The sequence below is a fragment of the Nuphar pumila genome, chromosome 1 (genome assembly GCF_984573655.1).
Source record: "Nuphar pumila chromosome 1, dmNupPumi1.hap1.1, whole genome shotgun sequence".
Lineage (NCBI taxonomy): Eukaryota > Viridiplantae > Streptophyta > Magnoliopsida > Nymphaeales > Nymphaeaceae > Nuphar > Nuphar pumila.
Window position 1 is genome coordinate 125,401,485 of NC_143249.1, and position 16,957 is coordinate 125,418,441.

At 45.7% G+C, this 16,957-nt stretch overlaps 1 protein-coding gene across 1 annotated transcript in view; it reads right to left on the reverse strand.

Moving 5' to 3' along the window:
- Nucleotides 1-13,185, reverse strand: part of ZCF125 (P-loop containing nucleoside triphosphate hydrolases superfamily protein) — a 75,498-nt gene extending 62,313 nt beyond the window's left edge. Inside the window, exons 1-2 of the mRNA XM_090007367.1 lie at nt 13,028-13,185; nt 12,845-12,934 (exon numbers count right to left, since the gene is read on the reverse strand). Coding sequence (XP_089863493.1) covers nt 12,845-12,934; nt 13,028-13,181 — 244 coding nt within the window. The 5' untranslated portion in view covers nt 13,182-13,185. The remainder of the gene's footprint in view (nt 1-12,844; nt 12,935-13,027) is intronic.
- Nucleotides 13,186-16,957: the final 3,772 nt, after the last annotated feature.

Sequence of the window (16,957 nt, forward strand, 5' to 3'; positions counted from 1 at the left end):
GGCATATAGAACAAGGCGATGATGAAGAAAAACTCATCGTCGTACTTGTTCGAGATGGTTCATCAAGGGAGAGGATGGATGATACAAAAACTCCGATGGACAAGTCAATAATGGTTATTTCAAGCAAAGGTTCGATTGTTCCCAGTCATCGGAGGTAGGGAACATGGAGGCTACCATAAGTATCATAGGTGGTAGTTGCCTGACACTTCTGCAGAAGTTGGATGCATCCTTAGGCCTTGTTTGCCTTTGGGGACTTACTAGCTTGGCCACTGGTCGTCTCCTTAGGAGTGGACTGAGTCAGTCGTTCGGGGTATAATAAAATACATAGCATAATAGACCCTCGGATCGATCTCGGTTGTTTCTACATTTTATATATTGTGCGTACCCACAATGGCCAGTTAATAATCAGAACAAAATATGACATGCTCACAGTATTATTAGATTGACACCTTGGTGATGTCACAGCAGTTCTTTGCTCTTGAGCTTGACTACATGTTTTACCTTGCTACTGGTTTGTTACTTGCGATAGTTAAAAAGTAAGCATGGTTAGTCATATTGCAACTGCTTACAGTTAGATTTGTGATCATTGTAATATTAGCCTGGTTGTACTCATGATGATACTTATGATAGTTTTGCTACAGTTTTGGTTATTCTCTTGCTTTCTGCCGGTTGCACCAGTTTCTATCATAAGGTTCTATTTGCTCAGTTATGAGCATGCTTTAGATTAGTTGTTATTCTCCTTGTTCTTTTTGCGCACCTACCAGTTTTTACACGACTGACCCCATTCTTTTGGGTGTAGGTGACAGGTAGGCTCTCCTTATAGGCGGCGGTGCAATGCTGCATGATCAAAGTCTCACCTTTCTTGTCGGTGTTCTGGCTACTTTGCTTTGGGTTTTGTACTTTTGTTGTTAGGGGTGGATGACCTCACTGTTCTGTACAGACTGAATTTTTTTACCGATAAAATCTTTTCGAGCTTTTTGTTCACTGCTTGGCTTAGTTAAGAAATGGGTTTTGCTAAATCTTTTGGCTAACGTGCTCAGAAGAATCGACTTGTGCTTTTATTGAAAACCTCTGGTATCACCAAAAAAAAATCTTAGCTGCAAACTCTGACTTTCTAAGGGAATTTCATTCAAATCTTCTTGTCTCAAGTCAAACTTTTGGGGTGTTACACGCAGGCGCCTCAAGCGAGGGGCAAAAGCCTTGGCCCCTTCTCTCTCCAATTCGTCGCTCCCATCTCCTCTCGTCCCCCGCGACTGTTGTCGTCGGCGACAGTGACCACCCACCGCCGGTCATCGCCCCTTCCTCTGCGGCCATCTGCGACCAGAGTCGTCGTCGTGTCGCCGACTTCCCTGTCTCCTCCCGTCTGACTGTCGGCTACGCCAAAGCCCTCGATGTCAGAGTCTCCTTCTCATCACCTTTCCTGACTCACCGTCGTCGGCGAGCACTGCCGCCAGGCGACAACGCCACCACCACTGCCACTGCTTCTCGTTCCTTCTCCCCCTTCTTCTGCAAACGTCGACGATCGGAGCTGCCGACAACCTCTGAGCGTCGACAACCTTCGAGCTGTCGGCGACCCTCACCGGAGCTTCGGTGAACCACCTCTTCACCTCCTCTCCTTCGTCAGCTTCCTTGCAGACGCTGGCAACCCTTCCGATCGACGATCCCTCGTTTCCCCTTTTCTTCCCTTCTCGACCACCGTGACCATCGACGGTTGCTGTCGGCGACAGTCGCGTCGGTCTTCCCCTTTTTCTCTCATGTTGGGCTAACACCACCCAACATCAGAGCAGCCTCGACGCCGGCTACGCCTTGCCGGAACCCCGAGTACCCTCGACTCCCCCGTTGTCGCGGTCTTCCAAGGTAAACCCTCCCTCTTCTTCTTCTCCTTTCTGAGGGGTTGACCAACAGGGGGCTGAGCCCCCTATCGTCGCCTCTTGTCGGCAGGGGGCTCTGTTCCCCCTGTCCTTGTTGGGTCGTCAAGGGGGCTCCGCTTCCCCCTGCCTTTCTTATTGTGCCGGCAGGGGGCTCCGTCCCCCTGTCATTCGCTTTGTCGGTAGGGGGCTTCGCCCCCCCTGTCCTTGCTGGGTCGGCAGGGGGGCTCCGCTTCCCCCTTCCCTTCTTGTTGTGCCGGCAGGGGGCTCCATCCCCCTGCCATTCGCTTTGTCGGCAGGGAGCTTCGCTCCCCCTGTCCCTGCTGGGTCGACAGGGGGGCTCCGCTTCCCCCTGCCCTTCTTGTGCCGGCAGGGGGCTCTGTCCCCCTGCCATTCGCTTTGTTGGCAGGGGGCTCCGCTCCCCCCTGTCCTTGTTGGGTCGGCAGGGGGCTCCGCTTCCCCCTGCCCTTCTTGCTGTGTCGACAGGGGGCTCCGTCCCCCTGCCATTTGTTTTGTCGACAGGGGGCCCTGCTCCCCTTGCCCCTCTTGTTTTGCCTGCCGTTTGTCTTATCGACAGGGGGTTCCTCTCCCCCTGTCCCTCTTGTGTTTTCTGGGAGGGGGCGAGGCTCCCCTTACTTTGTGTTTCCCAGCAGGGGGCGAAGCTCCCCCTGCTCTCTTGTGTTTTGCCGGCAAGGGGCTTTGCCCCCTTGCCTTGATCGTGTTGCCAGCAGGGCCAGATCCCCTACCTGTCTCGTTTCCAACAGGGGGTTGCGCCCCCTATCCTGTCTTGTTGTGGCAGGTTTGGCAGGGAGCCTCTGCTCCCTCCCTTGCCTTTTCTGTCCCTGCGTCTGTGGCTTTTTGCCAGGCAGGGGTGAGGCCCTTGCCTCCTGCATCCTCGCGGGCAGGGTGTAGTGTCTCTGCCCCTGCATTTCTGACAGTCTGGGAGCAGGCCTCCCTGTTCCTGCTCGTGTGGCTGGGGGCTAAGCCCTCTCTACTCTTCGGGCATGCAGGAAGCAAGGCTCCCTGCCTCTGCCACTGTTTACTGTCGGTGGTCAGCAAGGCTCTGTCAGGGGGCCATTGCTACTCCAGCAGGTAGGGAACCCAGGACTCCCTACCTTGCTGCCTCTGTTGCTTTTTTGCAGGAAGCTTACCTTTCTGCCTACCCTCGTATTTGGGGTCGGGTACCACTGCATGTCTTACTGGGCCCGCTTCTCGTTTGTATTATGGCATATTACTAATGTTCTAAGCATCGCAGGTTGAATGGTGGATCCAGCTCGCCTTAGTGGCTCGAGCTCGTGCTTACCTACGTTGCACGCGTACGAGGACCCGCAACCCCTCAAGGTAGGGGATTCTTGTGTAAAAGGACAATAAACGGATAAATGCTAAATAAGGAAAGATAACTAAAAGAGGATGATGATATATGTATACGTATAAAATATATACGTATGTCTTACATTCAAGGACGCGGTTTCGCGATCCTTGTTCTCTTTACTTTCTTGCACTTTTCTTTTCTGTTGTTGTCGCGCTATATGTGTCAGGCTTTTAATTCATGTCTTTATAGTTCATGTCATTTTAACTCAAGGACGCGGTTTTGCGATCCTTGTCCTCTTTACTTTTTGTACTTTACTTTCATGTTGCCCTGCGCTTTGCGCCATGGCATTTACTTGTATATGTATGCCTTTTTCTCCAGGATGCAATCCTGGTCCTCCTTTACGTTCTCGCACTTTACTTTCTGCATTTACTTTTGTTGCCCCGCGCTTTATGCGTCATGGCTTTACTACTTACTACCTTACCTTCCTGTTGTGGTCGTGCTTGCTTTTGTACTTACTTTTTGTATGTGTTGTTCGTCCTTACTTTGTTGTCGCACTTCATGCATATGCTTTGCTTGTGTATGTATTCTTATTTCTATTGTATGCTCATTTACTTGCTTACGCTTATCGTTTAATCGAGGTACAACTCCATGCCTTGCGAGTCATCTTTTGCACTTGCTTAGTCAGGATAGGATCTCATACCCCGTGAGTTGCCTACGTAGTTGTCTGCTTGTGTGTTTCGATTGTCAAGGTATGATTTCATACCTCGTGTGTGGCTTGTGCGTTTTACGCTTGAGGTGCAGCTTCGCACATCGAGTCTTGCTCGTCGATTTGCCACAACACTATAATGTGCACGGGTTTGCCCCTTGTCAGCTTGCACTCCCTAAGTGTAGCTTCGAGTGTATAGTGTTTACTGTTTCACTTATTTGTTTTAAAAGCCACGACACACACTTATGCACTTCGGTTCTCCAAAATGATGGTCTTAGGTGCAAACCTATTTTCAAAGATGTATAGCTTTGTAAAGCATATTTTCGAAAGCCTTTTGCGAGATAGCGGTTGGATCTCCCAAATCGATGTATTTGGGAGAGGTGTGTTACAACTTTAGTTCGCCTATCTGATACGACTCTGATAACCCTGTTTAGGAGCCTGTGCACGAGTAGGGCGAGAATCATATCGAGATACTTGCGCCATCGCTAGATCGGCGTTACATCACCTCTAATGCGAGACCTAGTTTCTAGGCTTTCTGGTCAAACCAAGATAGTTGGCGCACTTCCTTCTTTCGCGAGATTATTGTTGATGGATTTCTTATGAGGAATCCATGTTCCTCCTCTTGTAGTTGTACTCTTAGTCACGTACGATATGTTTAAACCACGAAGAGCAGGACGAGAGGTCTATAATAACCTCGAAATGTGTATTGACACTTTAAGTTAAATCTCGTTATGTTGACATTCGCCTAATAGGTAGAATACTTGTGATTGTCTAAAGGACCCGAGCACGATAAGTTGGAACTTGAATGAGTTCATTGTGGACTTCTGTAAAGCAGATGTGTTGGGGGATTTCCTGCGAGAGATCCTTACCCCTCTCATTGTGGTTGTATTTTTTAACAAGTACGTTGCGTACTGCGGTGAGTAGGATGAGAGGTGTGTGGTTGCCTCGAACGCGCAATGGCGCGTGTAATTCACATAATGATAATTATACGCCTTCACAGGCAAAATGCTCGATTGGGTCGAAAGACCAGAGCATGTAGAATGAGACGGCGGTTAAGAAAACCCCTGTCGTGCCCGTTCGGGATGGTTCATCAAGAGAGAGGATGGATGGTACAAAACTCTGATAGACAGGCCATTAATAGATATTATGGGCAAAGGTCTGGCTTTCCCAGTCATCGGAGGTGAGGGGAAATAGGGCTACCATAATTATCCTAGGTGGTAGTCACCTGGTACTTCTGCAGAAGTTGGATGCATCCGTAGGCCCTGTTTGCCTTTGGGGACTTACTCTCTTAGCCACTGGTCATCCCCTTAGGAACGGACTCAGTCAATCATTCGGGGTATAATAAAATACATAGCATAATGGACCCCCGAATCGATCTCGGTTGTTTCTACGGTTTTGCCTTGTGCGTACCCACAATGGTCAGCTCATAACGAGAACAAGATATAACCTACGCACATGATTATGAGATATGCGTGTTGTGATGTGACTTGATTGCTTGCTTACTCGGTAGTTCAGTATGCTACTCATTGAGCTATGCACGTCTGTCGAGGCGTTACACCATCAACTCAGAATTAAGGAAGATGACATCTCAAAGACGGCATTTCGGACCAGATATGTGCATTACGAATTTACGGTCATGCCCTTCGAACTCACTAACGCTCCTGCAGCATTCATGGATCTCATGAATACGGTGTTCAAACCCTTCTTGGACACCTTTGTGATCGTGTTCATCGACGACATCCTGGTGTATTCAGACAGCTAGGAGTAACATCGGGAGCACTTGAGAGTAATTCTCGAAACCTTGTGAAAGAAGCGTATGTTCGCTAAGTACTCCAAGTGCGAGTTTTGGCTCAAGGAGATCACGTTTTTAGGGCATGTCATCTCCAAGGAAGGTGTGTCTATGGATCCAACGAAGGTTGAGGTTGTACTCAGTTGGCAGCAGTCGAGGAATGTTCGTGACATCAGGAGTTTTCTTGGATTAGTTGGGTATTACCGAAGATTTATCCAGGACTTTTCTAAGGTCTCTCTACCCATGACGAAGCTCCTAAAGAAATAAACTAAGTTCGTGTGGGACGTCAAATGTGATAGCAGTTTTCAGATATTGAAGGAACGTCTTACGACTGCTCCTATTTTGGCCTTAACTTCAGGTCAAGGCGGTTTCATAATTTACACCAACGCTTTCGGGACAGGCTTGGGTTGCGTTCTAATGCAGAACGATAGAGTGATCGCTTATGCATCGCGCCAACTTAAAATTCATGAGAAGAATTATCAGACTCATGATTTGGAGTTAGCAGTGGTGGTCTTCGCATTGAAGATATGGCGGCACTATTTGTACGAGCGATTTGAGGCTTTTACAGATCACAAGAGCCTAAAATACTTATTTTCGCAGAAGGAGCTAAATATGAGGCGGCGGCGTTAGTTGGAATTCCTTAAGGATTACGACTTTACCCTGTCCTACCACCCGGGAAAAGCGAACGTCGTAGCCGACGCTCTGAGCCGCAAGTCTCCCAGCGTTTTCATTAGCTTGTTATTCGCTGGGTGGAAGCTGATCGAGGATCTGGTATCGTGGGAACCGTTTGCGGTCACTGAATATTCGATCAGTCTTTCCAGCATGGTAGCTCAACTTGAGCTATTGTCCAAGATCTTTGTCAGATAGAAGATCAATGCGCAGTAGAAAAAGCTGAAGGCACTATCGCAGCGGCCCGATACCCCCTTCCGTCTGAGTGAGGAAGAAAGTGTATGGCATAAGGATCGTCTTTGGGTGTCAGAAGATCCTATTTTGAGAGATGAGATTCTCGCAGAAGCCCACAAGTCCAAGTACACGATTCACCCTGGCGGCACGAAGATGTTCAAAGATTTGCTGCGCAGATATTGGTGGAGCGGAATGAAGCGAGACGTAGCCGAGTACGTTTCAAAGTGCTTGACTTGCCAACAGATTAAGATCGAGCACCAGCGACTAGGCGGAGTGATGCAGCAGATGGAGATTTCACAATGGAAGTGGGAGGACATCACAATGGACTTCATCGTCGATTTGCCGAGGACACGGAGGAAACACGATGTGATTTGGGTAATCGTGGATCGACTCACTAAATCGGCGCATTTTCTCCCTATCCCCCTCAGTCAGTCACTAGACAGCTTGGCGGACCTCTATGTCCGAGAGATTGTGAGATTGCACGGTGTTCATGTGTCAATCATCTCCGATCGTGACCCGAGGTTCACCTCCAGGTTTTGGGGGCAGCAGCAGTTGGCTTTAGGCACGAAACTGAAATTCAGCACTACCTTCCACCCTCAGACCGATGAACAATTTGAACGTACGATTCAGACTTTGGACGACATGTTGCGAGCTTGCATGATGGACTGGAAGGGAGAATGAGACTCTAATACCGGGTTGGCAGAATTCGCGTATAATAACAGTTATCATGCGAGCATCGAAATGGCCCCGTACGAAGCCTTGTACGGGAAGCCTTGTCGATCACCTGTTTACTGAAACGAAGTTGGTGAACGGACGCAGGTTTCACCAATAGCACTACAGCACTATACTCAGCAAGTGCAGATGATCAAGGAACGTTTGTGTTTCGCGCAATGTCGGCAGAAGTGTTACGCCGATCGTCGACGTCGAGAGCTCGTATTCTCAATGGGAGATGGTTTTGGTTAAGGTATCTCTTACAAAGAGCATTTTTCGGTTCAGGAAGAAGGGAAAGTTGAGTCCCCGATTCGTCGGACCATTTGAGATCCTGGATCGAAGCAGTGAGGCGGCTTATCCTGTTGCATTGTCTCCTCAATACGCTCAGATCCACAATGTCTTCCACGTATCTATGTTGAGAAGATATGTTCACGACGCATCGCACATCATTCATTACGATGATGTGGACATCCAAAAAGACTTGACGTTCGAGGAAAGACATGTGGCAATCATTGATCGTCGAGACCAAGTGCTCAGATCAAAAATGATTTCTCTTGTAAATGTACGTTGTCAACACCATGGAATAAATGAATATACATGGGAGCCTGAGTCTGATATCAGGGAAAAATACTCTAACTTGTATTTTGACCAATGAATGCAATAGGAATTTTGCGGACGAAATTATTTTAAGGAGGGTAGGATGTAAAACACAAAAAAAAAAATTTAACTTGGATTCAGGTCGGATCCGGACCCGACCCGGATCCAATGGAGGCACCGCCTCTCGTGCCCTTTAAGGACAGCGAGGTAAGGGGGGAGGTTTCTCGAAACCTCCTTCCCCTCGTCTCTCCTGCTCTCTCTACACTCTCCCCCTCTCGCCCTCTTGTCTCTCTCTCTCGGTACCCCGACTTCCTCTCCCTTTTCACCCCGCACCGGCAACCTCACCGCCTTCCCCTCTCCCTCTCCCTCTCCCTCTCCCTCGATTCGTCGGAGCAAGCCCAAGCCACCCCCGCGTGGGGCCTTCCCCGAACACCGACGGCTCCCAGCGGGTGGCTGCGACCCCAGTGCCATCCCTTCCCTTTTGTTCCGATCGACATCGCCGACGCCGCCGACCTCCAGGTGCGCACCGACTTCTTCTCCTTTTCCTTCCGTCTCTCTCTCCCCCTTTTCTTCTTCCTTCCGTCAACCGACAGGGGCAAAAGCCCCTGCCTGTCGGTCCGTTACGGCAGGTGATAGTCGTCCGGTAGGGGCTTAAGCCCCTGCCATTTTGCCGATAGGTCGGCAGGGGTAAAACCCCTGCCGCCTGTAAGAAAGGTTCCAGCAGGGATTTGGGGCCCCTGCCTGCCTTTTCTTTCACCAGGGAGGGTCGAACCCCCTCCCTATCTCCATGCGTAGGGGAGGGTTTGACCCTCCCTGCCTCTGTTTGTCGCAGGGAAGGGCTCGAGCCCTCCCTGCCTTTAAACTACGCAGGGGAGGGTTCAACCCTCCCTGCCTTCGTAGTACGCAAGAGGAGGGATCGAGTCCCCTGCTCGGTCCCTTTAATGTTAGGGGAGGGGTCGAGCCCCTCCCTGCTTGTCCTTTACATAGGGGGAGGGGTCGAACCCCTCCCTGCTTGTCTGTTATGCAGGGAAGGGGTTGACCCCCCTCCCTGCTTCTTTGTTTCCCTGCTCCTTGTTACAGCAGGGGAGGGGGTCGAGCCCCTCCCTGCTCCTTTTGATGGCAGGGGAGGGTTAAGCCCCTCCCTGCTTCCTCTATTGGTCTGGGGAGGGCTTGAGCCCCTCCTTGCTTCCTCTATTGGTCTGGGGAGGGGTCGAGCCCCCTCCCTGCACCCTTGTCGTTTAGTGGAGGAGTCGAGCCCCCTCCCTGCGCCCTTTTCTCTCTTTAGGCAGGGGCATCGCCCCTGCCTCCGCTGTTTTTCGACTGGTAAGGGCAAGGCCCCCTGCCTCCCTCTTCTCTAGCGTCAGGCAGGGGCTTCGCCCCCTACCTGTTTGCGTATTCATCAGGCAGGGGTAAAGCCCCTGCCTCTTTGCATGTTTGTCAGGCAGGGGCGAAGCCCCCTGCCTCCCCTTCGTTGTTGACAGGCAGGGGGTTTGGCCCTGCCTCTCCTCTACTTTGTCAGGCAGGGGCGCAACCCTGCCTGCCCTCGCTTTCTGAGGGCAGGGGTGCAACCCCCTACCTCCTCGTAATTTGCTGACAGCAGGTCAGCAAGGGCTCGCAATCCCCGCTCATGCTTCTTGCGTTGATAGCAGGTGCGCAAGGGCACGATGCCCCTGCCTCTACTTCCTTCATGTCAAGTGAGCGACAGTGCCCCTGATCTTCTATTTTTTGTGTTAGCTTGCTAAGAGTGTCGCTTTTGCAGCTCATACGATGGATCTCGCTCGCGCTTCGTGACCCGAGCCGTCAATCGTTTACACCAGCAAGCTTGCAACTCCCCAAGGTAAGAGAAGATTGCACGGAAAACTTGGACAACTGAATTGAGTTCAATTAACTAAAAAGGACAATTAAATAAATATATATATATATGCATATATATTTATACGAGTGCGCATTTAACTCAAGGACGCGGTTTCGCGATCCTTGTCCTTTACTTTCTGTCATGTCTTTACTTTGTCGTCGCGCTTTCCGCCAAGGCTCTTGCTTTTGCAAATGTTTCGTTACTGCCTTGCCATTACAGATGACGCTCAGGTTTTCGCTCATTGCATGTTCCATAAAGGCATCCTCGTGGAGGATGCAAGGGGCATTTACCACTGTCTTTCTTGGGACAAGAGTTGAGTCGGGAGCTAGCGACACATCCTCGTCTAAGGAGAGGGATTCCTCACAAGGATCCTAGCTTTTCGAGTGAGCAGTCCTGCAAAGTAGACTTGAGATTTTAGGGAACTGCGCAAAAGCATCAATGACTACCCAAATCGAAGTATTTGGAAGAATGTCATTGGCTGGTTCTGTTCGTCTATCTAATATATCTCGGGTAACCTCGAATTAGGGCTTGAGCAAGCTTCTTAGCGGGGGTTCTGTTGAGAATCGCATCCCGTCTATCGAGGCTGGTATCGAGTCATGCGAGGCATGTAGATACCACAATAGCGGATAAGATTCTAGAAAATCGCATGCCAAATGTGGCACAAGCTGTTGGTTGTTTCAAAAGATAAAGAATGTCAAAAGTAAAGTTTGAGAAACATTACATCTTTGTGAATCACTTTTGTTGAGGCTCCTATTGGGGAGCTATACCCCTTTCATCCTAGAGTACTTGTAGTCGTGCACTACACGCTAGTATTGCGATGATCGGATGAGACGGTCGTGCGACCTCGAACCGTGTTAAATGCACAATGTTGTAAACATATAAAAATGGGATCACCTTCACAGGTAAGATGCTCATTAGGTCAAAAGACCAAAGCATATAGAATGAGTCATCAGTTAATTTACCCCTGACGCACTTATTCGCCCTTGTGTTTTTGTCAAGAGAGATGATGGATTGGTACAAAACTCCAACGGACAGGTTGTTAACAACCACCCCACAGGCAAAGATTCGGCCTCCCCAGTCATTGGAGTTAGGGGAAGAGACTACCAGACATTATCCTAGGTGGTAGATCCCATGGACTTCTGCAGAAGTTGGATGCATCTGTTGCCAAGTACCTACCTTTAGGGAATCCTCTCTCGGCTAAAGTCGTCCCCTTAAGAGCGGACTCAACTAGCTATTCAGGTTATTGAAAATACATAAAATAACAGACGCCCGAACTAGTTTCAGTTGTTTCTACGTTTTGCATGCGCGTACCCGTAGGCCAGTAATATCGAAACATAAAGTTTGTTCACACTGGTTGATGGGTCATGAGACTTGCTTATTGCGTAGTAGTTCACAGCTTACGATCAAATGAATCGTCATGCTGCGTTTGACAATTGCACTACTTACTTGCTTTGAACTGCTTACCTGCTTTGAACTGCCTACTTGTTTTGAACAGCTTACCTGTTTAACTGCATATCTGCTTTAAACTGCTTAGCATACTGAATTAAATGTACTTAATTCAGTTTCCTATAGTCTCTCTTGTGCATCTACTAGTTTTTCGCGAAACTAACTCATTTTATGGGTACACCACGGGCGATGGCGCGATTGCAAGATGGCTTCAAGATTTCAGCTTTCTGCTCTTAGCTCGCGTCCTGGACGTTTTTGGGTTTTGTAACGGATTTCCCTTGGGATATCCGAATTTTGTACTATTTGGAAACTTCTTTTAATGAAAGTGGCTTTTTCAAGTGTTTTGCAAGTAGCATGGATTGTGAGTTTGGGTTCTTTTAGCTAACATTCCCAAAGTTGTAAGTTTGACTTTCTAAATTTAACAAAAGAATAGTCGTTCACTGATTTCATAAACAAACTCTAAGGAAAAGAGATTTTTTCTAGTCTCTTGCATGTTTTCTGAAAGGTTCGGAAGTTTGAAATTTTGGGGCGTTACACCTGCGTCGCGTCGACGCGGGTGCGGCACCCTACTAGCCGACTACCTGTGAGATAGATGAAAATGAATTGGAAGTTGATGGCGGGGTTACTGGTATTAAAAGTTGCAAGAATTGACCCAATGGACTAATCTATATTAAAGGAAGTGTAACAATCTATGACAATAGTACATTCAAGAAAGAAAAACTAACTATATTTTGTGTGGCTAGAAATTTTTCATACAAATCTCTTCTATTTTAACTTTTGTAGTGACCCGATTTTGGAACCTTTTGCTAAGTATGGTTGAGCTTTTAAATCACCTTCTCATCATGTGATGAGTTCATAGATTGCAAACTATACCTAGAACATACACATAAAAGTCATGGTTGGGGGTTAGTTATATTGTAATGCCCAATGTTGGGAGAATAACAAAATTAGAAATTCTAAATATAATTTTACATAAAAATGCATAATAAAACACTCATGTCAGCCAGGTCGGGTCAGATATCTGGCAAAAATGAAAGCTGAAACTCGACCAACATGTTACTCTAATCGGGTTCAAATTCACCCAAATAATATCAGCCCGGCAATTTGGTATGCATACCTGGATGTCCAGGTTCAGATCAAGTCAGGTACCCGACACAAACCTGACCTATTGATAGCCCTATATCCAGGCATCATCTAAGAGCTCTCTCTGCTGTGCTAGAAAATAACAGTCACCAGTGCAAATAATGCTTAGTCCGAACTTATCAGGGTTAGCAAAATAAATCCAGACTTTCTTTTTTATCACATGAACTGGACTTCCCACTGCTGCCTGACCGACATACAAGCATCCAAGTCTGAATCACCTATACCACTGAGATTGCTACTAGTCTCTATGCTTAAATACAATGACAGAATTCACATTCCAACCTACAAAACCCGATTTGCAAATAGTCCATTTAGGCAGCATGATAAAGCAATCCAATGACACGAACTCTCAGGCCCAAGATTTCCTAGAGAACCTAAAAAAAATTTGTTTGTGCCCATGCTGAATCAAACATCATGAAATAAATAGAAAAAAGTCATGATCCGAACATAGCAAGAAGGTTTTCTAAATGTACATAAAAACGAATCAAAAAAATAAAATTATCAGGAAAGATACCGTTGAATCCCTTGACTGCCGCCTGGATAACATCCTTCGTATGGCGCTCGTAAACGCTCCAATTCGTGCAACTCTGATCGAACACATGATCTGCAACAAAGATACCATTAATCGCTTATTGGGCGCCCCGAGAGAAACCCTAGAGAAGAAAGAAATCAGAAGAGAAGAAGGAATTTTAGTTACCGAAAGCGAAGGAGATGCCGGAGATGGGAGTGCCGAGAGGAGAGTGAAGGGAGATGCGGTTGTCGTCGATCCTCCAGTGGGGGGGAGGACTAGGGTTTGGGTTGTCCTGGGCCAAGGGCGGCCGGAAGCGGACGGCCACGCACATCTTCTCCATCCTTCCCTCACGACCCCGAGAATAGCAAGAGACAATTTGCTTGAGTGGAGGCTAGTATAAGTTATAACCCCTCAATCTCAAGCTTTTCAGATTCAAAGTGTACTTGTACAAAAAAAAAACTCAAATTTTCAAACGGGCGAGAAAGGCGCGCAATGCTTCTCCTATTTTTGGGGTTTTTTTTTTTAGTCTTCTCTTCCCCATCCATCAATTGGAATCTTCGATCCGGTGTCAACTAATCGCCCCTCTTTTCTTGACGAAATTACCGTATCGCCCATCAGTGATAGTCACCGGTAAACAAGCCGAACGCCCCAACCCCTTGTTCTCGTTGCTGAGTCGGGTTAAGCTGGAGTGATTCGTGGACTCGAAGACGCGGGGTTTGGATTCGGATTTGACTCAAAAGTTTGAAAATTGTTTCCAAAATGGGACGCAACGACATGGAAATTTTTTTTATTCTATGAAAAACTATTTTTATTCAATAAAAAACTATTTTTAATACTTTAACATGAAAATAGCTTTTATTAAAATAAAAATTAAATTTTATTAAAAATATTAAAATAATGTACATTTCGATGTCCAAGTAGTTTCTGCTTGTGTCACAATGGCACTCGAGCAGGTTGGCATGTCTATGTTGAACTAGCACGAGAGAAAAGAAGAAAATCAGTACACAGTGCGCACAATTTAACATGGTTCAAATCTTAATTTTCTTACATCCACTTGCCCTACACCTCAATGATTTTCTCTAGTGAGTGTTATGCTATATTAACAAATATATAGTAAAAGAGAAAGGTGGCCAGCATACATGGCCTACAAGAGTTCACGGTCTGGCGGAGTTTCATTATAACCTGAACAGTTGGATGGTTTCTCATGTGAAGAGCCTTTGGTATGTGGGAGACACACAGTACAATCTTGATTTGGTTTGCCTTAAACTTTTTGTCGGATAAAGCTTCTTATTTCATGTGGACTTTTTTATTCCTTCTTAAACCTTTTTAGTGACAGATCCATACTCAATTATTGGATCTGAGTATGATATTCTAACATTCTGCTTAAACACAATGGTTCGGAAGGTAAATTGAGTTTGGATTGTAAAATGTGGTGATAACATGTGCAGTTTGATTAGATGAAGGAATGTGAGACACCTTGAGTTTGCCTTTAACAACGTAGTCCCGAACAAAGTGAACATCAATTTCGATGTGCTTAAGGCGAATGTGAAGAACAGGGTTCGCAGCTAGATAACTAGCAAACATATTATCTATAAGATCCATAAATTTTCTAAAATTTTAATCAAAATAAAGAGAATTTTTATATGGCAAATTCAATTTATGAAAATATTGACAAATTAGGTGACTTAATATGTAAGACCCGTAATTTTTCAATACAACTTTTGAATAAAATTCATGAGGCATTTCTAAGTAAAAATAGCATCTTAATCGATAGAATATTCGTATCTTCTCGAATATATGCTCAAACAGTCAGGAAGTCATAACTTCCTCCCTGAGTAAAATCAAGAGATTTGTACGAGCCAACTTTTTTAGTTACGTCAATACGAAGAAAATAGCGTACTTAGATTTTTTCGAAAAAAAATCATCGAAAACCCAAAAATTTTGTGGGATCTACAAAAATATTCCTAAAAAAATATCTTATGAAACCCACAAAATATCCCATGAAAATATCTCATGTGAGCCCCACCTGAAAGGAACCTCTTAAAATTAAAATAAAGCCAAGGGTAAAAGGGAAAATGGATTTTTCTAGCTTCTTCTAGAAAAATCCAAAGAGGAGGTGGGCTTGGGCTATAAATAACCCTCCTCCCCTCTCTCTCCTTTCATAAAAAATGACCCCTCCTCTCTCCTCTTCTCTCTCCTAAACCTCCCCTACCTAGCCCAGCCTAGCTTGAGTGGGGTTGAGTCTGCTTGACCTGGTTTGAACCTACCTAACATGGTCCAAACCTAGTTGACTTGATTTAAACCTAGTTGAGTTTAGTCAAAGTCAAAATCTCTTTTGGTTCCAAATCTAGTTTGATTCACTTGACCCAGACCCAGCCTACTTGGGCTAAGTCTGAACCTGCCTGACCCAGTTGACTTGGACCGCACCCAGTTTAGTTCAAACTACTTGGGTTTAGCAGCTTGACATGCTCTTCTTCTTTCTCAACTAGGTCAAACTCATCTGACCTGATCTGACCTCTTAAAAGAAAGTTTAAACCTAGTTCGATGCAGTCAGAGAGTTTTGGAGTCGTTCTTCATCGATCAGAAGTAAGTTTGTTTCACCTATCCATCTTTCTTAAGTATTTGATGTGTTATATGTAGTATATTTTCTGAAGTTGTATCTAACCCTAGTCCTTGGTTGATGCCCTCTAGGACACTTCAGTATTCACGTGCATGCCTTGTGACTATTGTCAGATATATACGTTGAGTTACGCAGTATATGCGTTCTTAAAAACGATATCTAGTCATAGTTCTTAATTGATGCCCTCTAGGACACTTCGGTATTCACATGTATGCCTTGTGACTATCGTTGGATATGGATTCTCGTGTATATATGTATTTAAAGATTCATTATCGCGTCGAATGATGCCAAGGCTACTGCTTTTTGTAATTTAAATTGTGTATTTTGTATTACCGTCACGTCAAACGTTGCCAAGACTCCTGCTTTTCGTAATTTAAATTATGCATTTAGTATTGTCGTCATATTGAATGATGTCAAGGCTCCTGCTTTCTGCAATTATATATGTAAGATATTTCGTTCAGTTTCACCCACCGAACAATAAGTATGCATTCATTTATGCCGTCATCTTATTAGAATTGAGCTCATTTTTTAGGAAATGAACCAATTTTAGACAAAATGGTCTAAATGGATTTGTTTTGCTCATCGTAAGCTCAGGTGAGCTAGAAATGACTGACATTCTAACCGTTCTGAGCTTTAAAATGAGCTTGGTTGGGTCTAACTGATAGGGTTCTAGGCTGATCTAAGGGTAAAATAGTAATTTTCACTGACAAAGGAAGAAAATGACACCTAAATTAGGACAGACTTAGGGTTGGACTCCTATTGTAATGCCCCAGATTTCTAAAACAAAGCTAAGTTAAATTTTCTCATTTTTTTTCTTTGCAGCGGAACTTAGAAAAGCTTTTAGCAGTGAAATCAGACGATAATGAGTCGTCAGTTTTAGAAAACTCTGGGCAAGTCACAGGTATGTGGCCAAGTACTTCTTGACCACCAAGGTATTTTATTTATCAAAACCACTTGTTTATTACAAACATTGCTGCTTAAAAAAATAGTATTTAGCTTAATAAAGGATATAATACAACATTATCTAGAGAAACCCTAGAACTCGATGCTGCCTTGCTCCGCATATGGCAACGTAGGTCTAACACTTAAAATCTCTATTAAACGGGGTCAAAATCATTGATGGTATGGTAAGCAAGCAATCATACATCTATTCAACTCAAATAAATATATTGACCACTCAGGGTCACAGTTCGCAATGACGCTCAAGTTTCCACGACTTAGCATATATCGCAAGAGCCTCTTGAGGGCTATGAATTGAACACTTTGCTCAAGTCTTCATGACTTAGCGTGAGCCTCTTCAGGGCTGTTATTTGAATATCGCACTAAAGTCTTCATGACTTAGTGAAAGCCTCTTCAGGGCCTCAATTAGGATGTCAAAGCTCAAGTCTTCATACTTGGCACATCTATATCCCATGAACCTAAATACAAGCTGCTCGAGCTTCGCTTGGTCCTGCAGATACAACACGGGTCTTTGCCTTATCGGTCCAGTAATATAC